Raw genomic sequence first — 27902 nt, forward strand, 5'->3', positions numbered from 1 at the left:
GCTAAGCCCCTGCCACGGGGTGTGAGGAGAGAACCAGCTCGCAGCTTGTGAGAGGACACAGTGAATTCAACATGAGAGACGCTTACCAAATAACCTGGATTTATTTTCATTTATTTGTTATTTATCTGCCAGCACTGCTCTGCTGCAGAGTATAATCCTGCTCTGTGTGGGATGCATGTGTAGATATGCATGTGTACATACGCATGTGTTTTGTGTGTCTGTTTGTAATGTCTGTCCATTCCTCCATACAAACACTTCATTCTCCACAGGCCACCTGACCCATTTTTCTGTGTGAATAACAATACTCCAGCCAATCATGGGCAGACAGAATGACGAACGCTGGAAAAAAAGACTCTACATCCAGCCTGTCACGCGTCAGAGTTCCAACCCTGCCTGTCGACAGAGGGAAGCAGAGATAGAGTGGAAAAAAAATATAGACGGAGAGAAAGAAAAAGGGAGAGAGAGGTAGTTATCCTCTCTTCTCTCCGCTCCTTCGTCCTTCCCCTCCTTCTCCTTCTAGATCTCCACCAAACAGGGACCAGTAAAACGATTACCCACCCACCCCAGCCCCCCAGCTCAAGGTTGCGCTGCACCAATGGCGGCGCTTCTTACACAGCATTCTATGAAAAGGGAAAAAACCAAAAGCGAATGATCTGCAAGGCTGCTCCCAACAAGAGACATTCATTATTGCGTCTTACCTGTAGGCTATAAAAACACACAGTAGAAGATTAACTCCCCTTCTTCCCTGTACTTCCATGTTTACAGCAGGGTAACAGTGATACAAGGTACAATCCCTTTGAAAACAAACAAAAATCATATACCTTACTTATATTTTCATTATTTCGTTATGTTTCATCTGTAACAGCAGTACTACACCACACTCCGAGGACCTCTCAGGCTTGATAGTGGTCAGGATGAGTTTAAGGGTGTGTTCACACCAGCCTTGTTAAATCTGGTTTGGTTAGAGCTTAGAAATTCATATGGGTCAATGTGAACATAGCCCGAGACATCTAATGCGGACCAAACAACTGAACTCTGGTCCCCTCTAGGACCACATTCAAATGAACTCCAGAGTGGTTCATCACTGGTGTGAACTCAGTCGCCACCTTTCACTGGAAGGGTAGTTTTTACGGCTACAGCCTCAGTGTTCTCATCTGCATCCACAAGAGAGGAGATGGGCGAACCGATGAGGGCAACACCTGGATCTACCATGGGGCAACACCTGCAGCTCAGGACCATCCTGCCCACAGCCGAGAAAGGGCAGTGACTCAATGCCAATGCTGGCTCTGCAAAATGTGCAACCTTACCTGCAGAGGAGGAATTTGTCTTTTTACCAGCCTAAATATCTGACCATTAACTGAGCTGTGAACACACCCTAAAATTAGTTTTTGCTGCCATCGACTCCAAACTCTCAAACGAGCCTGCTTTTGTAGCTGCCTTGAAATGGAGGAGGAGAAACAGTGGGTACTGTGGGAACACATGATAACGTCCAGCAGCCTTTTGATGGTAGCTCTTGATATTTACTTTAAAGGCCTATTATACACAGCCAATTAATCTGGTATCACACAACTGACTTGTCTTCCTCTCGGCAGTGGCTGTAGGGTTTAGGGCTGGCTGCAGAAATGTCTACACACATCCCAAATGTCAACAAACATGAAAGAGTCTGTGAAACACACAAGACGGTTCAGCATTTGGCCAGAATGAAAGCGTTAATCTGCAATATCCTGAAACTATCAACTATCTGTACACACGACTAAACCTAGCAACCAGTGAGTGATTTAATAAGAGCAGTTTATCACTAATAATGTGCTGTTATGGAAGATAAAAAACACATTATTTGCTGCTGTAACAGAATGAGAGCGAGAGTAAAAGAGGAAAAATATGGAAAGGAAAGGAAAGAGAGATGAGGGTGCGGGCTGGGCAGAGCAAAGAATCTGTGGTGTGATGGCCGACGGCCCTTGTGCTTAGCTCGTGTGCTGAATGAAAACGAGCCCCAGTGTGCGTGCGTGTGCGCGTGTATGCGTCTACAGTAGTGCAAGGGTTCAGCCCCCTCTCGGCCCTGCTGGTGCTGAATGCAGAGCAGGCAGCAGCAGGCCAAGGCAAATGACTACAAGGCCTCCTCAGTGACTGCAGCACGGACTGCACCTGGGGAATGGCCCTGCACAGCAACACAGCCGCAGCCACACACTCCATCACACCACATCCCTAAGAACAGCCCTATGGTAGGGACACGTGTGCTCAGCAGGTACAGTTCAGGGAAAGAACAGTTTTTTTTAATTGTGTTTAATGTTTTCTAATCACTCAAAATGTATTCACAGTGATCACCTCTTTTGATTTCTACTCTTTCCGGATGCAGGATGCTTACAAGTAGCCCAACTGACAAAGGACCTTTAAGGCCTTAATTTTGATATTTGAGTGTTTAAATAGTCATACTGACATTCATTTGTTAATGCAACCAATTACAATAAAACATAGCGGTTCCCTCAATCACTTAACCATCATTTTTTGTCAATTATTAGCTGACATGTGAAGTATATAGACCCCGATAAGATATAGATACAACCACAATAAACGTATGTTTGCTCATGAAGCAGTCAGGCTCCGTTTTAAAGCCAATCCAGCTTTTAGGAAGTCAGGACATGAGTAATGCACCATGCAACACCTGCACATACTGTACCATACACATGTGCGATCCACCCCACCATGACCAACACACACAGAATCCATGTTTTACAAATCATTACAATACTCTGCTTAAATATCATGAAATAATGTGATACGATATGATCATGTCATCGAGATCGCGATGCACAAAATGTAACATTATGACCAAGAAACAAGTGTCATCTCATATTCTCACATTTGCTATTATGACCGATAACAAGAAGGAACAAAATGGCTGTTTCCAACATGAATGGCCTTGATATATATTAAGCTCTGATGTCTTAAAAAATATGGATGTACACTGTGACAAGCAAAATATCACTGCAGCATAGTGTACATATATAATTGTTTTATATATATATATATATGTATCTTTTTCTAACTCGCCTCATCATTCTCTTCTATAGCAACAAATGGCATTTTTAACAGGACTGTGAAATAAACCTAATAATTGTGATGATTTTTTTTGTCTACATTTACTCATTTGACCCTTTTATCGAAGGGACATTTGACGGACAACACTCAGGATTTATTACAATACAAGTCCTTGATGTTAGTATTACGTGTTCACTCAAAACAACGTGTAGTAGATCAGGTAAAGAAGTGCACTAAAGCTAGTTATTCATGTTTGGGTGTTCGAGGCATTAGGATGATAAAAGCGCTCCTGCAGAGATCAATCCGCAACAAAACTAGAAAATGTCACTTTATGATAGTGTAGGTTATAATAGCACACATTCATATTATGAAAATGTGAAATAGACACATAACAATAACATGTGGCGACGTCTGACCACATGGGCTACGGCCATTTTCACACATCCTGACAATGGCCGTTCTTTAACAGCCTCGTCCTACAAAGCCTAGATTTGCCTCTAAACAATAACTCAAATCCTCTTAATGTTCTGAAGCCTGAATTGATGAACTGATGATGAACGTTTGCAAGCATTTTAGATTGTTCAGTTCAGTAACACACTATATAAAAAGACAACGGTCATTGTTTAAAGTCATTTGTATTAGTTATTTCATTCATTTATCAGTCAAATGGCTTTTTTGACATGTTTTAGCAAGAAAAACACAGGTGTTACTGATTACATAATGGTGTCTCAGTCCAGTTCATGTAAGTCAGGACGGTCATCATGAATTTGATTATTTACACCTGTGCGTGTCCTACTGTGACCTGTCAAAATGGCCGCTGTGCCAAGGGCCCAGTGGTGTTTATGTCCTGCTGTGGCTAACAAGAGTTTGGTCCCAAAACCATGGTTGCTACACAAGGTCCAGTTACTGCACAGAACAGAACACAAATCTAGATCAATTTTCAAGTAATTAAGTTTAGTACCAAAAGGTAAAAAGGTTAAGGAAGCAGGCGGAGAAAGTATATCCTGCTCAGCGATATAATTGAACTTGTTTCCAAAGAAAATTGTCTCGTCAAGTGGTCTCTTGCTCGAGAAGGTACATCAGAAACACTAAACAGAAAAATAAAGAGAAGCACTGGAGCAAGAAGTTTATATTTTCTGCGGTGATTCTGTTACAACCTCAGCCCACTATAAAAGCACTGTATGCGACAGCTTTACTGACCTGTTACTTTTATTGGCTCTCTTGGCTAAATGCATTTTTCAACATTATTTTCCATTCTATTCTAATGGATGCAGGAGTTCTTTAAGTGGTGTTTTGTCAGTCTGCCCTGCAACAGCTCAAAAAGGCCTGCGTCCAGTGAGACTTACAGAAGGCCTGTCTGACCAATTATCTGCATCTGGATACACCTTCCAAACTGAAGAACCGATTCAATTATTCATGTCAGAGACACAGAAGCTGTAATTGACAAAGACTTTTTTTTTTGTTTCAGGTCAAGTGCTCTGATTATTTTATTCATTGCAAATTAAAATGTTTGAGGTCTGGTCATAGAGATGAGGTCTTGAGCCATCTTGCTTTGAGATGTCAGTCATATAGATGTGGGTGCACGCACAAAAAGTGCACTTAAAATGCGTGTACTATAGAAGATGAGGGGAATGGACAGGGTTCGTCAGAAGGATGCATGCACTGAGATGTGAATAAAGACCATTTGCTCATGGATTCATAGGCTTCCGTCATCCATTATTTATCATGGAGAAGAGCAGTGGATTGGTGGCTGGATGATTTTTCTGACAGCGATTACATGGCTGACTGTTACAGATGTGGCGATTTTTTTACGGCTCGAGATGAACACTTTGCTTTGACAGCGTAGAACTTTCCCTATAAAGATAACAAATAGAAAATCTGGAGGGTTTTGGTGACCTGAAAATAGAATTCTTTCAGCATGGCCATAAATGTCCAGAGAGGCAGGTCCCTGTTCAACTGCACAATTTACTGTGTGGCACTTTCTCCCCTGGTGCCATGTTTCTCTTTACTGTTCATTTTAATGACAAAAGCCCAGAAAATATACACAACAAAAGCTAAGAGGTGTGTTTTTTATTTTTTTTTTTTATCTTAAAATATTGAGTTATCAGTAAACTTGCAGTCAAGCTGTAAAAGATTAGAAATACCTATAGATGCAACACAACCACTATACAGTACATCCCCATTTAACATGCTTGGGGCAAATCCATTTGTGGACAATTAAGAGATTGCTATAGATTTCACCATGGCTGATTTCACCTCAGTGGACAAAAACGTGAAACGTCAACAAAAAAAACAGTCAGTGGTCAGCATTTGCCCTCCATCCAAAAGCAAAATGACATTAGCTCTTGTCTATTGAGTTTGCTAAATGCCCCACATAAAGTGAATTTGCCCCCCAGGACTGGGAACAATCACGCAGGCGAGCGTTCCATTTAAGTGATTTGAATGATCAGAGCACTGCAGTGCTACTATCAGCCAGAGAAATGGGTCAATACCCCGAGTCTAAGTGACACGGCTGGCAGCCTAACTTCTCATGGAAGACCGGGCAGAGGACGAGGAGCAGGAGAGACCTCACTGTCATTGGGTCAGACAGATGAGGATACACACACACACAATTATAAACCGAACACGTCCTGCTCACTGGTACAAGGTAGGTCTATGTGTAGGTTTATGTCAGAAGATTCTCATCACTAATATAGCACCATGAAGAAATCTGTTGTGCCTTAAAACCACTCAGTACTCAACCACACACTGTGACACACTGATTTTGGATGTAAAAAGTAAACCAGTATGTTCATGTGCTTTAAATATATAAATTCTACAATGTATCACCATGAAATTTAAATCAGTCTTTGAAATTCACTGAAAATATGAAAAATACAAAAACAAAGTTCTCTTGGGTCAAAGACCGAAAGATGTTGTGACTTACTTTCAGAGTTGATTGACAATGTGTCTTTCTCCCAGGACACAACAGTGATGTAGGCCTCCACTGAGGCAGGGATAATGCACTTGAAGACCGCCACATTGCCTCTCATGGCTTTCTGGTCCTCCACCCGGACAGTGTAGGGCTCTCGAAGGACTGGGGGGAGAAGACAAAGTGGTGTGCTGTGCATAATATGGACAAACCGCCTATTCTACCCTGATATTGACCATGATTGTTAAGTGCAGACTTCATGAAGGGAGAAACTGACCAGCCTTAATGTGGACATCTTGGCTCCTGATTCTCCCTGAGGGGTTCTCCGCTGTGCAATAGTAGGTGCTGTCATGGATGAGTTTGCTGAAGCTGGAAGGGGGGATGTGGAAGATCTGGAGGGTGCCATTGGGGTGCACATGGCGGATCCCTGGCACGTCGTAGATCTCCTCGCCTGTGGCCAGGTACCAGCGCAGTGAGACAGGGGGCAGGCCTGCGGCAGGACAGGGCACTGATGTCCCTGTGGTGCTGGCGAACACTACCTCTTGCACAGATGCATTGACAAAATATAAGCTGGAACGTAGATCTTCACAGAAAACTGCAGGGAGAGAAAAAAATACAACTGTTAGACAAGCAATTTTAATTTTCTTTAATTTTAAACATTGTACTGTGAATTGTTTTAAAAAATCTAACTGACAAACTGCACCCCTGCCCTTGGTAGACTCCACCATGTAACAGAATAACTGGCATATTTGACAGAGCTGTGCTATCCTGCATCTCTGTTTTTTTTTTTTTTTTTTAAAAGACTTAAGGCAGAGTGTTCTTTTCCCTGGTTGACGGATGTGTTTGTGCTCACTGCAGTGTGCTTTTCTCTTATTGTCTACGGTGAGACATTGCAGCAAAGCTCTGAGAGAGCAGCAGTGGGTGTGAGATAACAGCCAGCAGAGAGCTAAACCAAGCATGCCTGCAGAACACACATGTCTGAAGCCACGCCCCTTTCCCTATGACATCCACATCTGCCTGTACAACATACACACACACATATATACAGAAGACAATTTGTGTTGTTTTGTCAAAATTAATTGTACATATACATGTATATATATATATATATATATATATATATATATATATATATATATATGCACAATCCACTTCTGCTGATGAGAAACCCCAACTGAGGTCTGTCCAAGAACAGAGAAATGTACATGGAACCAACATAAGTGGCTAGCACTGTTGCCTTACAGCAAAAAAGACCCAGGTTTGCAAACTAATTTCTTTCTGTATGGAGTTCTTCCCACAGTCCAAAAACATACAGAGGTTAATTTGACACTGTAAATTGACCGTAAGTGTGAATGTGAGTATGAAAGGTCAATTGTCTCTGTGTTGGCCTTGCAATGGACTGGAGACCTGTCCAGGATGTACCTTGGCCCCCACGACCCTCATGTGAAGGATAAAGTAGTAGACAATGAATGAATGAATGAATGAATGACCAAGTGGCTACACATATGATGAAGGTCACATATGATATTCTCCCACAGAGAAACCACTACGAGGTCTCTTATGTGGAGGATAAAATGGTCGGGAAATGGATGTATTTAACACTTTCACATTGACTAGAATGGCAGTTCCTCACCAGAAGATACGGTAGTTATTTGAATTAAAAATAACAACTAAATAACTTAATGTGGGTAGGCCAGGTGTACAGGGAGTACAAGTGTTTGAAGAAACATTTTTACCAAATGCCTAATTAAACTCTAAATGAAATGATATGTGAGGAAAACCACAGGATTCTTCACCTCTGTGACTTTGACCATTGGGAGCATAGCTTGTAGCGCTCTGCTGGAGACAAATTATTCTGTGCATAAAAGTAATCATATATATTACTAGCAAAACAGGAGTAATGTGGTTAATATTCACTGTGGAACAGGAACATTTTTTGGGGGGGTTTCAGGGCAAAATATTATATATATATGTATATATATATACATATATATATACACACATATATATATATAAAATATAATATTTACATTTTATATATAAAATATAAAATTATATATATTATATTTTTTATATATATATAAAATTTAATATTTACATTTTGTAACGATGCAATTAGAAATATGCACATCTGACTGACCCATGTTTAATACTTCACTGCAAATTGTTTCACAAATTCATCCCATCCTCCTTTAAATGAATGACTGAGCCAAATGTCCTATTATATTTTTATTGTTTACTTTAAAAACTGTTGTGCATATATGTTGAAATCAGGTTCTTTAGGTTCTCATCAGATAATATTCCATAGTCAACTTTGTGTCTCCCAACCACAACATGGCTACAATCGCCTTAAATGACAGAGCGACCATTTTATCAGGCATAACTTTGTGCAATAAACACGCATTAAAAAAGAGCTATTAGCTGATTATATTTCTAGTGTAAATGACAATAAGGGTAAAAAAAACAGTGTGGGCCATTTAAACTCCTGTCAGTCACATAGAGTAAATATTTCAGCAATCTCTACTGTATCTCTCTGCAAATGTGTGCTCTCTCCTCCTGTCACCAGCCTGCCTGCATGTGCGACAGCTGCCAATCCCTCCTCCCCAGAGACCAAACATTTTAGCGCTCCATAAATTCCTAATGAGCGTGCTCAAATCACCGGCCACTTCCACCCACTGGTCGTTCAACCTGTTAGGACAAACAAACGTCGCGGCGTACACATGTTTCGGCACATTACTAGCAGTGCTCACTTCACACACGTGGCACTCAAGAGGGCCAGGCCTGGAGGTGTTGAAGAGGGAAGGCTTGTAGCTGTCGACAGCTACAAGCCTTTGGTTTCTCATCCAAGAGAAGGCAAGAAGGAGCCACGACACGGGACGGTTAAGGGTGATTTTTATTGATCGCCTGAAACACGGAACATTAAATAATTTTATAACACTGACTGTTGGGAAGGGTGACTGGGGAGTCAAACATTGAGGTGTCACATTTCCCAATGTAGGAGTAACTAGTCAACAGTTTGCAGATAAATGAGCGCTCTTGTTCTCCGAAAGCATTGGCCATTGTGCTGATTATTTACGGCTTTAATTCATTTATTGTAGTTGTGGTGCCTCAGACATCAGGTGATGTTCTCAGCACAGCAAAGTGGCTTTAATACATTAATACAGGAAATTTGCAAAAATGGCCACGCTGAAATTGCTCTCTACATAATGATGCATGGGGAACTTCTCGGGGGTTAAATTACAGCCATGTAATCACACTGAGTAACAGCTTGTCAGTGGTTTTCTCTAGTATGAAAATCTGCCGTCAAGATGGTCGTAAAATCTCAGCATCTGTTATGAGGAGTGGGGAGCCTCTGTGACTGTGTGAATTATCAGTGGAGTAAATATTTCAACACGGTTTAGCTCATTTGGCTCCTAAACAGCCACTCGTCATCTGAATGATGATCTCAATTTTCTGTTACTGCTACATTGGATTTCATGTAGATATCAGGATCATTTACAAGGCAATGGATTATCAACACAGTTCATTTTTATTTGCTTTGTTAAATTGACAGTGCGACGTGATTTAGGCCTCCACCGTCTCAAACCACATATTTTATGTTGAAGACACCAGCCATGACGCTTTAAATCATTTAAACAGTTCCTGTTTACTCTGTGTGCAGAAAATAATTGTCTGGATCTCCTTCCATACTACTACGTTTTCATTTGAAAATGGTGCTTTCGGATAAAAACTGTATGTTTGGAAACGGTCTGTTTCAGAAGCAATCTGTGTCCATTTTAATATGCATAAAATGTATATCATGTCAACTCTTTCAAAAGCTCTCAAATTTTTTGTCTAAGTATACTAAAGTGAACCCCTGGAGGCTGGAAACATAGAGTTTTTAAACTCCATGTTTAAACAGTTTGTTGCAATTGATATCAATGTCAGAGCACATCATATGTTCCTGTCCAAAATAATATATTAACATATGTTTACAGAACTGGCTCTTTTCTTTAAAAAATAGGAGCAATAATTCAGAATGGGAGGATACAGTTGATGTTGGTGCAGGGGCTGACACCATCTCAGAGAGAACAAACAGTCATCATGCAGCCTGAGGTCTGAGTGCTTTTGAAAGGCAACTGTGCAAATAAGAGCTACTGCCTTATAACGGCCTTTGTCCTAATCTGCTTTGCACCAACTCATAAAAAATTGACACCTCCACCACTACCACCTACTTCTGGGTGGCTGATTCCTTAAGATGAGAAAGCCTTAACATGAGAATACCCTGCCAGATCCCAATAGTTCAGATAGACAGAGGGAGTGCATTTATTTTTCATTGGAGAGCCAAGGAAAACAGAGCGGCCTGGGGTTGAGTGGGGAGATGGGAAAGCTTGAAAGCACTCAGAAGGTGACATATGGAACAATATTGGGAGAAAAACTGAGAGAATGTAATATATAAAAAACAGGCAGAGGGATGGAAGACGGTGTCATAACAGAGGTCAAAGGTGTACCTCTTATCTGCATTCAGCAACCTTCCAACATCTACCCTCTACATTGTCCTCTCACTTTGTTTCTTTGCTCTGCTTTGTCTGTATTCCTCTCTAACCTTCAACTCTCCTTCACGCTTCCCTCACTGTGTCTCTCACGTTCAGAATTGCTCAAACAAAAACATTACATGTGGAAGGTGGAAGCCGAAGAAATAATGAAACCAGCTGTCCAGTAACTCCCCTGATTTGTGTTTATCATCCGCCGGATCTTAAAAGGGGTTCGTCAACTAAAACGTTAAATGCACAGTATGTAATTTCTGCTACTGGTGAAAGCAAATACAAAAGACCTAGTTTGATGATGTCTGGAAGCTTGGAATCATGGGAAGAGCTCCAGTGGCAGAATGTGCAGTGAATGGCAATGAGTCATAAGTAGAGTGATTCATTATTCACAGATACACAATAAAATGTTAAAAAAAAAAAAACTAAAAAAATACGCTGTCTAACTAATAGTACTGAATATTTCATTCCTTACTCTGGTGTGTCACAGAGGTTTGCTCCAGAAGTTACAGCAAAGACAGGAAATGTAATACACTCCTCAACTAAATATATAACATAACTTTAATGCTTTTATATTTGATATTTTAATGTAGAAATGTCACATATTATATCTTTCGAGCAACAACACGTACCCTCTGCTGTGTCCTGGTTTGAGCCTAAAGGGGACTGTTGGGTCAAGGTATTGATTAGAAAGAATCCCCTGCTTGGGCAGCTCATCCAATAATGCCTTTGAATCAGATTAATACAGGACACTCCTTTAGGTTTACTCCCTGTGACTGTTTACTGACAGTTATCTGATGGAAACGACATGAACATAATTTATATTTTAGGGAGTTTGTTCGAATATTCAGTTGTAAATGAATCGCCCCATGACAAAGCGCCCTAGTTTATCACAACACTTGGCTTGCAAGCAAAAGGAGACAGCATGTGGGTGGCTGCTGGCTGTCATCACGTGTGTTTGTGTACAGCACTGTTAAATAATAATCTCATTAACGCCTGTCATAAAAGAGTAAGATGTAACACATACAAATGTGCAGCGGTAAGATATGTAACACGTCGGTTTGCACAGAGGGATGAAGCTCACTTTGGAGGATCTATTGACATGGAAACAGAGGAGTGAGATCAAAGCAAGAGGAGATTCACCCTTGGAACAAGATATAAAAGATTTATCTGGACCCCATCAATAGCCGGTCAGTCATCGGCCTGGTTGGCAGATTAAGGCTGTAACACTTTGGTCCACATGTCAAAGGATCGTTCTCTAAGTTGATTATGCCTCTTTTTATTTTATTTTAAATTTTAAAATCTTTAAAACTGCAATGACAACTTTGATTTGGATGTTTTTGTCCTTGCTGTCACTTAAACTCTCCTTTGTGTTTGTTTGATTCCACATTACAGAGATAGGACAATATACTTTGGGTAATGCAAAATGTCACATTTTTAAAATAGCACCTAACTGTATAAATTGCACTAAATCTTCCTGTCTTATTGGTATGGCTTTAAAATCACTTGCATAAACTCACAATATCATGGTAAAGGACCCCCCCCACACACACACACACACACATACACCACTTGCTCTCACTAACAGTCACCATATGCCAGCCCGTGCCAGAGCAGCTCTTAATCGACAACAGTTTTTCACGAGCCAAAAATCACAAAGAGGAAAAAGTGATATTGTTTAAATATAAATATTACTCATCTATAATAGATGGGCTCCCTCTCTCTTTGTGTCTTCGCTCTTTGAAAAACACAGAGGAGGGGAAAAAGGGTGGGAGGTCCTGTTGGGTTGGCAAAGCATTCTTACAGTGTGAAATAATGTCTGGCAATGTCCCAGATGTCAGCACCTATTGGTGGCAGGCCCCGCTGAAGACTGTAACCGTGGTTTTGCAGGTGACTCCTAAAGCAGTCCTTCCTGTTGTGGAGCCTCTGCTACTAAGTTTGGAGTTCAAGGGCAGCAGACATGCTTCGGTCAAGGAGAGTGCATGCAGGCATGTCAGATGGGGGGGGGGGGGGGGTGAGTGGTTATGTCTGGGAGACCACAGACATGAGGCTTTAAATGACAAGAGGATGCAGTTTAGCCAGCGTACAATATAATGCACTGAAAGTATGATTCAAAGATTTGTGATTATATAAAAATATACAAAACTGAATTTTTTTTTTATTATCAACGTGTCCACTCATAAAAAGACAATTTCTTCTACAAAAACTACCTCATTTGTGGTTTATATATTACCACCACCAACAACAAGCATTTAGTTAGTGGACTTCATGTCTGCAAATGTGATGACCGTTGGGAGGTTTCTTGAATGCATTTTGAAGCCACTCCTCGACCTCAACATGCCAGACGTCATGAAATTGACCAGGGTCATTGACTACATCACAAATGCATCTTATTACCGGTTCCTTTCACAGATCATCACACTGTAAACAATGCATTTCTCTCGCCAGCTCTCATGCACTGGAGTTTGTTGTTGTTGTTGCCCTCTGAGCACTGACATTTTTTTTGCTTCCTCATAAGGACTGCAGCAGTTTGAAGAATCTCCAGTGACTGTCCAATAGCTGCCCATACCTAACTTTGACATCGGGAAGTAAGTCAAAGTTTAAAAACAACATCCTCCATAATATTTCTCATCAAAAAAGAACAAACCATATTTTCCCCTGTAACGCTTCCTCAGTAAGGCCCCTGCATCTCCTGTCAGACAATGCCCATCAGCGGTTGCTTCCTATTCACCAAGGCAATTTATTTAAGTAAACGTCTGATCAATACAGGGCCCACTAACGCACAACCTAAACAGGCCTATGCATTAGACTGTGCATTAGCCCACTGATGTGTCAGGGGCTTTTTGCTCAGCCTGTGTTTACCTTTACCAAATACCATTAATCAACTATTGCTGAATGTCTTAGGCAGCTTCTTGTTTTCTTGTTCAAATGACACGGAAATCTCATTGATGCTTCAAATGATCGTATTTGTCTGATTTGGCACTCTCTCTTGTGATTTTTTTTTCACACTGAATTAGCCATTTGCCACAGGATGTTTGCCCTGCCCACAGCCAATAGTGTATTTAAACATTAAAGCCCACTTGGCTCTCAGTCACAGTGTGACCCTCACCGGGTCACAGATCGTCTGTGGCGCTACAGTGGGCACCATAGACATTAGGGCAGTTCCACTGGGCCAAACAGGCACTGAGTCACACTGACAGCTCATGGCAGGCGATGCAGGTAATTAAGGCAGAGCTCTGCAGAGACCGCCTAGGGAGGGGTGAGTGGGGGCTGGGGTGGGGGGAAAGGGGGAGGGATGGAGAGGGGTGGAGGACAGGATGGCCTCACGATGACAGTGAGTAAGCATCCACCCCGCCCAACCCTGCCACCCCACCCCCACAACCTCACCATTCTCTTCTCCACCCTAGGGGCTTACACAATAAGCAGTAAAGACAAGTGCTGCGCTGATGTGAGTAAAGTGATGCACAGATCAGAGAACAGGGTTCCCCTCACTCTCCCAAATCATCGGCTCCCAATTTGCCCTCATGAATAATGTTGAGCGGTGTGCTCTGTGCCACGCAGCCGCTATGTAAAACCAATGATACCCTCCTCTGATGTCAACTCTCTGGAGGGTGAGATGCGAGTCACTGTGGAGAGGGTTAGTTGATGCATATGAACGCTCATTTACATGAGCGCCAACAGGAGAGGAGGGAGTTCCCACGTGCTGAGCACTTTGAAGACCTTAATCAGTTACATCACCAAGGTGGGAATGGACAAATAGTCCAAATTATCTGTGACAGCAGGAGTGAGAGAGGAAAGCGACAGAGCGATGGCTGACGAGAAGAAAGGCAAGCGCTCGCTGTTGCCGCTGACGCTAATGTGCAAAGGCAAATCATGAGAAGGAAGAGAAAGGGATAAAAACGGCTATGCATTATGCTCCATTAACCTTCTGAAGCGACGCGGCACCGTACTGACACAACAGACCTGATGTAGCAGCTTCTAATATTATTCCACATGAATACCATTTATGAATCAGATACTGATGTAGATGCTGGTTACTTCCTAAAGCTCGGGAGCCACAGAGATAATACATTACTGCACGAGATATGGAATCTAAATGTTCCTAAATAAAGCTAGACCACAGACTCCAAATCACACCTTGTAGAATCATGACATGTTTTAGAAACTGGATTACTGAAGCAGGTTCTTTCTGTGAACTATCTCAAAATCTGTTGGATGACTAGGCAAAACATATGATTCATGTATCCCAGTGTATTGGTTGGTTGGCAGCACCATATATCATTATTTTACTTGTTAACATGCTTTAACTTTGACTAATCTGTCAAATGTGCAAGATTGTTTCGATTGGACAGAGGGACATCCTCAATGTCTCTACCATTTTCAGTCACAGTGAAGTAGAAAGTAGTAGAATGAGCTTCTCAAGGGCTGGTGTACTGCTGGTAGACTAGGTTGACATCCAAACGTGCTACACCTGTTTACCTATTTACCCTTAATTGTTTAGAATACCGACTTCGGGACGGAATATTTTCACCAACTCTGCAAGAGACCATCAATAGGTCCTGAATTACCTGATTGCTTAACACCAGTTACACATTACTCACAGCCATTTTGTTGATGCAAATGTTGGTCTTCGTTCAGCGTTGTGCTTTTCTGTTAAAGCTTTTAGTTACTGACTTTCTTGTCTCAACAGTTTAGTACTGCGTCTACATGTAGCATAATATGAGTTTAGAAGGACGAGTGGCACTATTTTTGTTTCAGTTCAACTACCTCTGCTTGATACTGTCAGGGAGGGAGAGAGAGAGAGAGAGAGAGCGAGAGATAGCTCAGGTGAGCTGAGAGGGACGACATTAAACTCAGCAGGAAAGGATGAGCGGGGAGATTAACTAAAGGAGGAATGTCAACAGCTTGAAGTTGATCTACATAGAGGACTGTACTTATAGTGCAACTCAGCAGCCTGTAGATACACACCAAACCCACCTGGTTATAACAGTAGACGTACATTTTTAAGAAAGGAGGTGAGGAGAAACTCTGTACAGCACATTTTAGTCAGTTGTTGTTCCTAAACACTTTTTTTAATTCAGCATATTTTGACATTATTATCACTGAGGGAAAGTGGTGACAAACCATGTTGACTGAGAGCTGAAATGAAATATGAATGCAAAGTGGAGGCCAAAAATGTGACGGCAAAATGTTGTACAGCACTGACATTAACAGCATTTGTACTGTTGTCTGGTTTGTCATGTGTTTTATTAAAAAAAAAACCAAAAAAAAACCAGCCAATAACGGTCAGTCAATATTAATGATCATCATGATAAATAAAAGATTATTTCTATAAAGGTGTTATTGCTCCTGACACATTTCACAAAACATTCTATACATAAAAGTGTACTACAAATATTGTATATATCAAATTTGTTATAGTTCTATTTTAGTACAACACATTGTATTGTTATAATTGTATGACCCTAATTACTGACATTAACAATACAGACAACAGCGCTCTCATATGAGACACAAATGCTTTCCTGCACCACAGAAGAGAAGCAGCGAGGTGCTGCTGTGGTTTACAGGTCCATAAAGATACCATTTTGGGGTTTTTTTGCTACAAAAAAAGAATTTTAAAAGGAAGATTACTTATTACTGACTAAATCCTTGCAATTGTTCAGAAATCCAAGATGTACAATACTGTTGGTTGCAGGAATTGTTCTTTTTATCATAAATCATTTTGCATTATTCTGCATTAAGCGCCCAAATTTGAAGCAAAGTGTGAAAGGGTCCATATTTATAGCTGCTTGCACATCATGTTATTAAATACACTTGCTTAATCATGGTGTTTGTTTTGCAATGCAATTATTATTTAAATCTAAATGGATAAACAGAAAATAGCACTGTCTGAATCATGTGTAAAAGACAAAATATGTTTGAACGTCTGAGAGGACAAAACCAAAACGAAAGCCGTTTACGAGAGAAACAATGAGGTGAAATGAGCTGGCAGTTGACAGTGGAGGGCAAATCAAAGTCCAGGGGGTTAAAAGGAATTGTGGGTCAGATGACTAGACATCGTAGCCTTTCCGTTCACAGCCATCCTCAGGCAGAAAAATATCAAACACCCCCACTCCACCACCCCCAACATGGAGTCCCTCTCCACCCTCCACTCAACAGCCCTCCATTTGCCTCAAAGGCAAGAGTATTTCATCTTCGGTGACCTCACTGCAGAGAAGATCCTCGCTTATGCAAAGACGCAAAGTGAACCAATGCATGTCAGTCCGTGTCACGGTATCTGTGAACCTCACACTAATTCCCCCTTAAATGAAGAAACATACCAAAACTGAAACCAAATAAGAATCGCCCTAAAAACCCCGCGTGTGAAACCAGAGCTGCTCTGAATCCTATAGTGGACATTGACTATAGGACCTATTCATTAACTCCTACAGGAGACTGTCTATACAGCGCTATTATAAATCACCCTGATGGATACACAGTTAATTGAGAGTAACAAAGACAGGCAATCGCCGGAAAAATGGCAGCTTTCTGCATTAGCGCCGCACTCAGTCTGCACACAAACGAGAGTCATCCTTTATTAATCATCGTGTTTTCTGTGATTACTGGACCATGCTACATCACAAGCAGCATTTTCATTTATGTTGCCTGCCTCCCATCGCAGTCACACATACGTCTCTCCCCCTGTCCTACACCTGGACCATACGTATCAGACCGACTGTCTGTGTGACAGCAGGCTCTGCTAACACTGCCAGGCTGCAAAACACACATCAATGTATTCAGAGCGTTTACTGCCTGGGATTAATCAAATTATAATTTAATCATCTGATCAAACAGCAATTAGCATAATCACTTCTGGGAAAGGCCTGATAGTGCGGAGACTGGAGCGGAGTGGAGCTGGGGGCTAGCAACACTTAAATGGAACATTTGCCAGAATGTTTGAAAATGTTACACATTTCAGGCAACAGGGACCGAGCTGGACCCTGAATGCTAATCAGCGCCATTTGGTTACGCTTAATGAATACGTCCAGTAGGCAGCCACCAGGGAAAACACTGTCAGTCAGATCTGGTTCATTTTCTTGTTGACAATGTTGGTTTTTGTACTGTTCCGTTTCTCTTTGGTACAGTGTAAGTAAAATTGCATGGTTTCATTTTATTTCTTAAACCTTAACATTTAATGTTAAAATGTTTAGCCGAGTTACATAAAATATGACAATGATAACATTTTACCTATTTGTTTTATATATTATTTTTTCCCTCTCGAGGCACCTGGTGAAGCCACACCCTGCTCCTGTGGAGCTCCACGCTACAGACGTGTCTACGTTGTTATGAGAGCCGCAGCGCGGGGACTTGGCCACCTGAGAATCTTGGGTTCAAAATGTACCGTCTGTTCTTTCAGTAACTGCACTGTTGGGGCCTTCATTTGGCATTTTGCCCTTGTTTATTTCCACAGAATTCAGGTTGTTGTTGTCGATATAACTTGACAAACTGACACATTCAACCATATCTGCTGTATCTTTGTTGACATATTACACATATAACAAAGCTGCTGCAGACTCATATGGTCCCAAAGGGTATTCACACTATGCATGTTACAAATCACATTCTACTGTGTAGTCTCACATAAACAAGAGCATAAATAGGTTGTCATTTACAAAACATCCCAGAAATGAAATATATCCCGTTTGAAGCAATTTAAAGATGAATACAATTTCTATAATTCCTTTATTTTCCAACTGTAATGAAATTAAGACAGTAGATGACGGTGCTTTTACTTAATATTATGTCAAAGAGATAAAAAGAGAATTATACTTGTGTAGACGAATCCATTTAAATGTCAGGATTTCCTGTACATCATTTAGACTTCAGACAACTCTGGCCTCAGGAGTCATTGTATGTTATAAGTAAAAATAATTATATTGCGTAGTTATAGTTACTATTCTGAGGAGAACCACAGTCAAACAGATATTCCCCCAGCACCATCTTACCATACAATACATACTGTTCAGTGTGAGGTGATTTGAAGGTACTTATCGGGATGATATCGGTATCAGCAGATATTGGCTTTAACTCTTTAACACCTAAGCCTCAAAATGTCCGACTGGACTTTATTTTTTTCTTATTTTAACCATAAACGGGCGAGTAGTTATCCTGTGAAGTGCTTTTGCCCATTTTTCCAGACTAACTTTCAATATCTGGCCGTTATTTACAATTTACTGCATGTTAAAATAGTGTATTAACAACATAAAATGAACACTGTAGTTGTACACGAACACCAGATTATGCATAAAACAGCATAAGCATTTTTGTCTAAATGTCCAAAAAAAGGCAATGGACAAGTTTTATTCCATTTCTGGCCACAAAGACGCTGATTGGCTGGCTTCCTGCAACAGCGAAAGTGAAATTACCGTAATAACCACATGTTGGCTTTGACATGCAAATTCTCAGCTTTCAGAAACCATTGGAATTTTTCATAGCATAATTACAGTAATGCAAAGTGCGCTTGCACAAACGTGTCTATTGCGATACACTCGGTGTTAAAGGGTTAAAATGTATAATTGGATATCTGCAAACACAGCAAGATCAGAACTAAATAGCCGCTACCTAATTGACTTCAATGCTGGCGCCCTCTACTGTACTGCTATTATTTATTTAACGTTTATCTATTTTGCTCAATGAAGAAAACGTACATCTGCATCTGCTGCAGCGTGAGTAGGCAAAATATGATGTTAATTTCACTACAGAAGAGAATAAATGACCTCTGCGGTTTAGCGCAGGGGAGCGGTTATCGTCCGAAGCTCTCCCGATATATCGGCATATCGGATATTGGCAAAAAGTGCGGGGTACTTCACTCATTCTCTTCTTCTCAGGGAGATGCATAAACAGTATTAAACTGGGCACATGTTGTAATGAGCTGATGACTGTGTGCATGCAGACAGGTGTCTACAACCATCAAACACATGAGGAAACCCCACCAGGCCGAGTCTCTGTGGGGGGGGGGAAAGTATTTATGCAACAGTTTCATCACCTCCATCACCGTCCTGTTCTCCCAAAAGTATGTACATAATGCTACTGCTGCAGTTTTGTTTTAGAAATACACACTCTGGGGGTTAAGACAACACTACTTGACAAATTAGCCAACATACTCACACTAGACATGGAAAAAAAGGTACAAGATTTCTGCATAAATGTAGAAAAGATGTATAATAATCAACCCCAAACTGATCTTGGGAGTCACTGTGTTTGCGCTTTTCACAGAACTTAATGAATGCAAATGTGCATCTGCCAGTAAACACACATTATTGTCACAAATTGTCAGTGTATAATAATGCATAATGTGCAGATGACACTGGAGAAAGCCCCCTCATCCTGCCTGCATTTCTTGCCTCTGGCTTTTCATCTGCTTGGCTTCATGATAACTACATTCATCACGATCTCGGAAGAAATCACAAACTCAACAGGGAATCGTCTCACAGTGGCTTCCTTGGCTCTTAAACATGTGCAGTGTGCAGTGGGTCACCTTAGCTGTGCTACACCTGCAAACCAGCCCCAAGCTCTCATTGTACGAGTCTGAATGGAGAACAAGCAACAGTCTGTGTTTTAGTTGAGTTAAATATAACATACAGTTGTCTGGTGCTACATCTCTACTGTGTCTGCCATGTTAGATATTTAAAATTGCCTTAATTAAAATAAAATTGAATAAGAAACTGCGGTTAATGTGGGAAACCCCAGACAAGGAGAAGAGACTTCTGTTTAGGGCCTTCATTTTAAGCATATCCTGAGCTCCATTTGGCTTATGTCTTGCTGTACCTGTGCGGTCAAAGCATTAACCTACTGCCCTATTTTATAACGAAAGTCTTCAGACACAGACAACACAACTAATTATCATGGTGTTACGTCACTGTTGCAGTCCACAGACACCGAAACATATGGTCCACCAATACTCTAATAATGTACATTCATCCATGTGATGCCACTGGAAACTCAAATCTTGAAATACATGGGACACAACCTGGTAACTGATTGTGTAGAACAGATTCTGCCATTGTGTTAACCAGGTGATTTTAATTATCCAGCATCTATAACAATGCTGAAGAAAACATAAACAGACATGGCAACCACTTTAAAATACGTTGTAAAGTATGACTTTAATGCCACTGAAAATGACATTAAATAAATAATCACACTTTTATTTTCTTTCATTTATCCACACTAAACACATATAAAAGGGCGTTAACATCTCTCACTTAATGTGAACTTAGTGGACAGAATGATAAAGTAAAAGCTTTGACTTTGTCCTTTTGAATGCGACATGAAAACTATTGCGTCCTAATCAGTGTCCAACAGTATAAATGTCTGATGCTTGCTAAGTGCCTAAAATAGGCCTGTTTCTGCATGGAAAATCAGGCTGATAACACAAACTGTCTCTTTGTGTCCATCGTCGCCCCCCTTTGCTCTTTCCTCCTCTTTTTCTGCCTCACTGAACACTAGCATCTCCTTAAGCACTCTGGCCTGGGTTAAATGAAACCTATAACAGTTCAATGTGCACCCATTAACATATGCTTGAGTCTACTCTTGTTTGAGCAGCCAAGCTCGGGTTCAAGCGCACACAGTGGAGTGACACAAAAATCTTGACCCGGTGGCAATGACAAATCCTAAAGCTAGTAGTGAGTTCACAAAATCAGTATGTCAGTAATACCTTCTGGTATTAAGCCTCATGCATAATTTCAACAGAAATAACAGACGCCATTGTTAAAATAACCTGGTTCATGAATTATAGGTTTTTAAATTTATAAGCACTCTTGCCTTTGCAGCAAGAAGAACAAGGGCCTTTCTGCGTGGAGTTTGCATGTTCTTCCCGTGTGTGCGTGGGTTATCTGCGGGTTCTCCGGGTTTCTTCCCACAGTCCAAAAATATGCAATATGGGGTGTGAGAGTGAGAGTGAATGGTTCAATGGTTGTTTGTCTCTATATGTGGCCCTGCAAAGGACTGGCGATCAGTCCAGTATATACCCCGCCTATCACCCTATGTCAGCTGAGATCGGCACAGCACCCCCCCCCCGTGACCCTCCTGTAGACGATAAAGTGGTAGAAAATGGATGGATGGATAATATATCTATAAACACTTGTACGTCCAACTTGTACTTGTACTTCCAGTCTTGTAACGGAATTTTTTTTATCATACATTTGATTAATACCCAATAATTGCCATCGACCCAATATTGTAGCTCTATTCAGCACGATAAGACATGAGAAGAATAATCACAGACCAAATACATTGGCCTACATTGAGGAGGGTTATGCTGAACTCAGTTGCTGTCGGCCGATGTGTGTTGCGGTGTCTCTGTCAGCCCGTCATTGGCTCTATGTGAAGTGACAGATGTATACCAGAAGACACTAGTCTGCCCAGGCCCTTTTCCCACTGGCCTAAATCTGACCTCTTCGCTGGGCTGTTTTGACTGCTGGTAATTGGTCAAAACAATGCAGCGACTCCAATATTTCAATGTGCAGTCATTAAGTGGAAAAGACGGCCCAAAAAAGACACATAAATACAATATTGTTTTGGTGGTTTATGGAGAGAAATAAAATCCTGACACCTGGAGGAACGTGTAGAAGTTTGAGGAAAAAGAGGCTGTGCATCATCCCTCCCTCCTAAAAGTGAGCATTTTTCTGTTTATATTAATATTATTCATATTTAGTGAAGCCTGTTCAGACACGTTCAGTGCAAACATTCATTAAACACTTTCCCTTCAAATAGTGATTAAAATCACAGATCACTGGATGTGCAAGGGATTGTAACTAGGGCAGGGCAATAAAAGACTCATAGAAATGATCCTAATATCATTTTAAAATATAATTGCTTTGAATGTTCTACCCTAGATGTATGAAATGTTCTTCAAAATCAAAGATTCTTTTTGTGTGATCACTTTTTTGAGCAGCCCGGTGTGTGACCCATATCTTGAAACTACACAAAAAATTACACAACAAATGTCTCCCTCTGGATGAATTAGCAAACTACGGGCAGATATTAAAATCAATCAGTAGTCCTTAATTGGTGAAGTGATATGGATGCACACCGCTGAACAGTGTCCATATACGGAATTTAGTATTTTCATTACGAACCCAGGTGGTCTCGCTGATCATTCCTCTCCTTCGCTGGGGTTAATATTGTGCATGTTTTACTACTCATAAAAATGAGCAGCATAACTGCTCGTGACAGGTACTTACTTAGATGCATGCGTTTTTTGTATTTTTAATCCTGTAAAAATGACTGCTCAGCCTGGGGAAGCTATAAGAGACAGTTTGCTGTGTTCAGTTATGTTATGATCTGAACTGAAAAAAAAAAAAAAAAGATGTCAAGGGGAAATAAATTCTGCATAATCATTAATCATGTTTGATGTCTGGGTTAAGTCATACTGAAAATGCTTAGTGAATGTTTTAATAAATGGAGGTACCATCTCTCCAGCAGCCCCTCGCTATTCCTAAACTGAATGCTAAAAATACACATGCACAGAGTGATACTAAAAGCCAACTGAGGAGCTTCGCTGTATATTTACACAGCTTATTAGTGTCCAATTGAGCATGTGTCAGATCCCCAACCCCCCCACCCTCCCGGTGTAGCTGTGCAAAAACAACATTATGCCATTTCCCCAATTTCATCTCTTCACAACTGGAATATGTTGTTCCTATTCCATTTAGATTTTAATAGACACTTTTGCAAGAGCACTTTAGAAGGCTCAAGCACCACTGCAGTGAACTCTCAGCATATTTTACTCTCGCCACACCAGTGAATTGTTGTGTATCTACTACCAGACGAGCTTTAAAATTAGTCCACAAATTGGCAAACGACAAGTCAGAGCAAAACGGACAATAGGGACTATTCATAAATGACCATGACTAACTCAGAGTGTAGCTGCAGGGCAAATACAAGGGAAGGATAAAAGTTTTAATTCTTTATTTCTATTTTCCACTACTCTCTTATGCGAATTCCAATATAAAAATAAATGTATTAAGCATTTGAAAAAGCAGAAATGACTTGAAATAATGCATTCTTAGTAAAATAAATAAATAAATAAATAAATGCAATTTATCAGGAAGGTTTGCCAGGGTCACTTGAACAGAAAATGCAGTGTTGCTCAAGCAGAGCTCACACTGCAACAACACTCATTACCCTGGTCTCCATAGAGACAACCTCAGTAACCTAAAAGCCTTCATGTCAGGCTACACCTTTCTATCTCAACATGCGTCTCCTATACCGAAGCTCCTCATTAAGTCTTATCTTCGCTCAACTGTCCAGTGGAAGCAAACAACAAGCGGCATAACGACTACAGCTTAAGATCAACAACCCCGGCCCTTTAATTCCGCTACAGCAGCACAATAGAAAGAGAAAGATTGTCATACTGCACTCCGGATCATTCTAGTTTCTGCCACGAAACCAACATTTAAATCTCGGAATCAATAATAAAAGGTCAGCCTCAAATGAACCGTCTGTCGATATGAATGGCACTGCACCCGCAGTGAGCACAAACGTAGCATTCATCACAATTACGAGTGCTGTTGCTGCCATTCAAAGTTTCCATGTAGATGTCTCTAGCAGCAGCCATTTTGCAAATGCTGTTGCCTGGACCAAAGAGACTGAAAAAGCCATTCACAAGCAAAGCGTGCTCAGCAAACAGACATTTCGGCACATCAGCACTGAGGGGAGATTTGAAATGGACATCAGCGTCCCCTCAGTTTCATGAAATCGCCTCGCCTCGATAACAGAACGGACTGTTTGCTACTGCACCATCACTGCTTTTTACTCCATTCTCCCCTATAAATAACCAATGCTTTCATTGAACCCTTAAACAAGGCACAAAATGGTTTTCCTGTCATCTTTGCTTGACGTGTCATCTATACTCAGTTCACATTGTGTCCACTTTTGATTGGTTTAACCCTTTTCCTCTGCGTACATTTCAAAGGATCTTCTAAAATACACCATTTTTCTTTTGCGCTCATTTCTGCCCCCCAACACACGAACATCCCACCCTTTACCCCACAGCCCCCTGTTGTCCTCAGACCCCCCCCCTTCCCTTACACACCCTTCATGTATTTGCTGCAAAAAATCTGCAAAACCTCAAATGCAAAAATTAAATAAAAACACTGAGAAATTTGCTGTGCATAACAACATATTTAGCGAGATGTGCACTTGGACAAGGGTGATAGGGCTCGTCTTTTTTTTTCTTCCAATCCAAAATGACTCCATGTCTGTGCTTCTAATATGGCGGGTGCAATGCCAGAAAAAAGGCACAGCCAACCTATTTAATCCTGTTTTCTAGAGGACCTTCAATAAATCGAACAGCATGTAACGCACACTCACACATGTGCAGAACATATTCCATTCAATGCTTTTTGTTCTTTTTAACTTATTATTTTTACTATGCAATTGCAGGATATGTTGCACAATTTCAACAAAAAATACTTCTCGGTGAAGGAATTTTTTTTTTGTTTGAATTAAAAAAACAACTTCATGCGTATGAAAAAAAATCAGTTCAATGAAATGAACGATAGTTCCGAGTGAATGCAAATCATAAACAAACTCAAGACGAGCACGTCAATAAAAGATACAAATCTGTTAGATCAGATTGATCTAATAGGAGAAAAAGCCAAAAACGTGAAAATGGGATTGATTATTTTGCACCTCAAGCATATATATATTGATATATATATGTATATATTTATATATAAAAAGGAATGCAGGAAAATGCAGCTACAAAATGAGGCCCAGTGCAGTGTTGATTGCTTACAAGACACAACAAATGAATGAAGCAAATTGTGAAATTTCATGTAAGGCCTAAAATGCTCTGTCCTGACACAAAGCTACAAAAAAATGCCTTTTAATGTTATTGAATTGTGTTGCTTGTGCAGCTGCAGGCTGCACCTATATCCTCAACCTACATTTCATCCACCACCACCAACACCACCACCACCCCCCTCTCTCTGTGCGTATTTAACAAAAGGTCAAAACAAACTTAATTCTTTAAAATGCACAAGTGCTTCACCGTTGTTTGACTTAATCCTTGTCATTGTTAATGTTCAATGTATCAAACCCATAAAAAAAACATGCACACTGCCTGTGTCAGGACATAGCAACAGCCTGTTCTTGCGTTCAATGAAGGACACACACACACACATACATACACACACACACACACACACACAGAGGAAAAAAAGAACTGAATCCATATCTTCAGAGTGGAAATGCTTGAAGACAATTTTAGAAAGAAATGGTAACCTCTGTCCTGTGGGATAAACTTGAAGTTTAATGTGCAAAACCGCATCACCTACCATTCAAGATGCACTGAGAAAAGAGGAGAGCCAATATCCACATGCCCCGCTCCGTTCAATATCCAGGCTTATGCTTTTTTTCTTCTTATCTCCCCGCACTCTTTCTTCTTATTCCTTTCTTTTATTTCTTCCTTCAACAAGTCAACTGCAATGAAAGGAAGGGAGCTCGAAAAAATCTCTCCTCTCTTTCTTTCTCTCCCTCTCTCTTTTTCTCCCTCAATTCTTCACGTTTGGGGGGAAGATGAAGAGGAGGAGGTTTAAGCTTCTTCCTGCTGCTGATTGTCTCCTGGTACAGCGGGGGATAAGTATATGATCCACAACTGTGTGCGTCCCCCCCCCTCTTTTTGTCGGACTGACCGCACCGAACCGCACCGCGCCGCGCCGGGCCTTAGTGCAGTCGTCCCCCAGTGTCGGAGCGCTGCTGCGAGAGGAACATGAGGGAGCTGTGCTCGGTGCGCTCAGGTGCAGGTGAGCTGTGCCGCCGCCGCCGCCACCGCCGCCGCTGCTGCTGCTGAGTCAGAGACTGGATGAGACGCATATAGGACAAGCAGCCTGTGCGCAAACCCAACTCTACGCGTAAACAATAAAAATAACAAAAAACAAAAATCCAGATGAAAGAAAAATAACCAATAAATGATAAACAAATCAGAATTCTTTGCAGGGGAAAGAGCTAATCATGTCGTCTCAGGTGGAACGGAAATAAAAATGCGTAAAAGTTGGATTTTCTTTTTTTCGTTTCTCCGTGCAATAAAAAGCGCAAAGAGTTGATTGTTAGCTGCGCTGAAAACTCATTCTCTCTTCGCCGCCTCTCTCCGTCCGGCGAGCAACAAGCACACGCATCTTCTCCTCCGCTGCTGCCGCACACACAAACTGCGCACACTGGTCCCTGCGCTTAAAACCTGCCGTGCCTCAGAGCGCAGTGGAATAAACCCTTGCCTCCTTCTCCGCAGCCGCTGGTCTCCCTCTCCATTGCCTTAAAGGTGCAGGGGGTGGGGAGGTGGAGGGGGCGCACAGCTGAGCCTCTGAAGGAGCGTTGGGAGAAGGGGGCAGAAAAAAATACCTTTTTCTTTTGTTTTATCACTGAGGAGAGGCATCAAAGTGTCCCACTCTGAGAGGGAGAACTGTGCATTAACATAAGCAAGAGAGAATTAGTCCATGCGGGACATCCTTCTATGGTTTGCTGCTACTGCTGTGGTGTGTCAGGCTGGAGAAAGGATGCTGAGGAGGGAGGGAGGGGGAGGGAGAAAAGGGAGAGGGAGTGATGTAGGCTACACCTGACTGGATGCTATGTAGGCATTTGGTGGGGAAAATCTAAATTATCTTAATTGGAGGAGATCACATCCTGTCTTTTAATGTGTTTTCGGGATAATTTATGAGCCCTGGGGGTGTTTTGGGGATCCTGCCAGCCTAACCCTTGCATTCATTAATTGACCTTGACAAATATAAGCAGCGACCACCCCCAATGCACCAGGGGGCATCAAACAGCAGCCATGTCAGACATCCACACACAGCCACACTGCATGTGTTCACCTCCAATCAAACCACAGAGGAGGCAGCGTGTGGAAACTGAAGCAGTCACAGATAAAGGGAGATTCTTATTTGGATGGATTAGTTGTGACCTTCCTAAACAATGTCTATTTTGAATTGCAGTGTTCCTCTTTGAAGTGTTGTCTATGTGGAGTTGAAGGCAGCATGCAGACAGTAAATGTTCCCTTCCTATCTTAAGCGACCATGTTTTGTTGTGATGAGAAAATCACATTTGCATTATACGTGGGAATTTGAAAAGATTTTGCTGGCACAGACGCGACAGAAACTGCAGTGACATCCGCTGCCATGTGACTGTATGAATTTAGCATGGCCCATTTATGTTGGAATAGCAGGCGAGCCCGGCTATACTACTGTAGTCCCCCTCCCATGATGCGGTGTCTCTCTCTTAGACTTAGCGTCCGCATCAGACGCCACATGAACATGCTCTGCACAGGAATGCAGGACCTGTCACCGCCTGTCTGGCCCCTGCATGGGCTTCCAGCCAAGCATCCCCCAAAATAAAACAGATCATTATCACTAGACTCCAGCCACCCAAAACCAAGACGGCAGGGAGAA

The 27902-nt window shown here is 41.4% G+C and overlaps 1 protein-coding gene across 5 annotated transcripts in view; it reads right to left on the minus strand.

Moving 5' to 3' along the window:
• The window catches only part of dscama (Down syndrome cell adhesion molecule a), an 80192-nt gene extending 53218 nt beyond the window's left edge, over positions 1-26974 (minus strand). For 4 of the 5 annotated variants that reach the window (XM_058626428.1, XM_058626426.1, XM_058626427.1 and 1 more), the window contains exons 1-3: positions 25800-26972; positions 6228-6545; positions 5966-6115 (exon numbers count right to left, since the gene is read on the minus strand). In XM_058626428.1, the coding sequence (XP_058482411.1) occupies positions 5966-6115; positions 6228-6545; positions 25800-25842 (511 nt within the window). In that variant the 5' untranslated portion in view covers positions 25843-26972. Of the gene's footprint in view, positions 1-5965; positions 6116-6227; positions 6546-25799 lie in introns of all 5 variants that reach the window. The other variant, XM_058626429.1, reaches the window with a different exon arrangement.
• Positions 26975-27902: the final 928 nt, after the last annotated feature.

Source organism: Solea solea, chromosome 4 (genome assembly GCF_958295425.1).
Source record: "Solea solea chromosome 4, fSolSol10.1, whole genome shotgun sequence".
Classification (NCBI taxonomy): Eukaryota; Metazoa; Chordata; class Actinopteri; order Pleuronectiformes; family Soleidae; genus Solea; species Solea solea.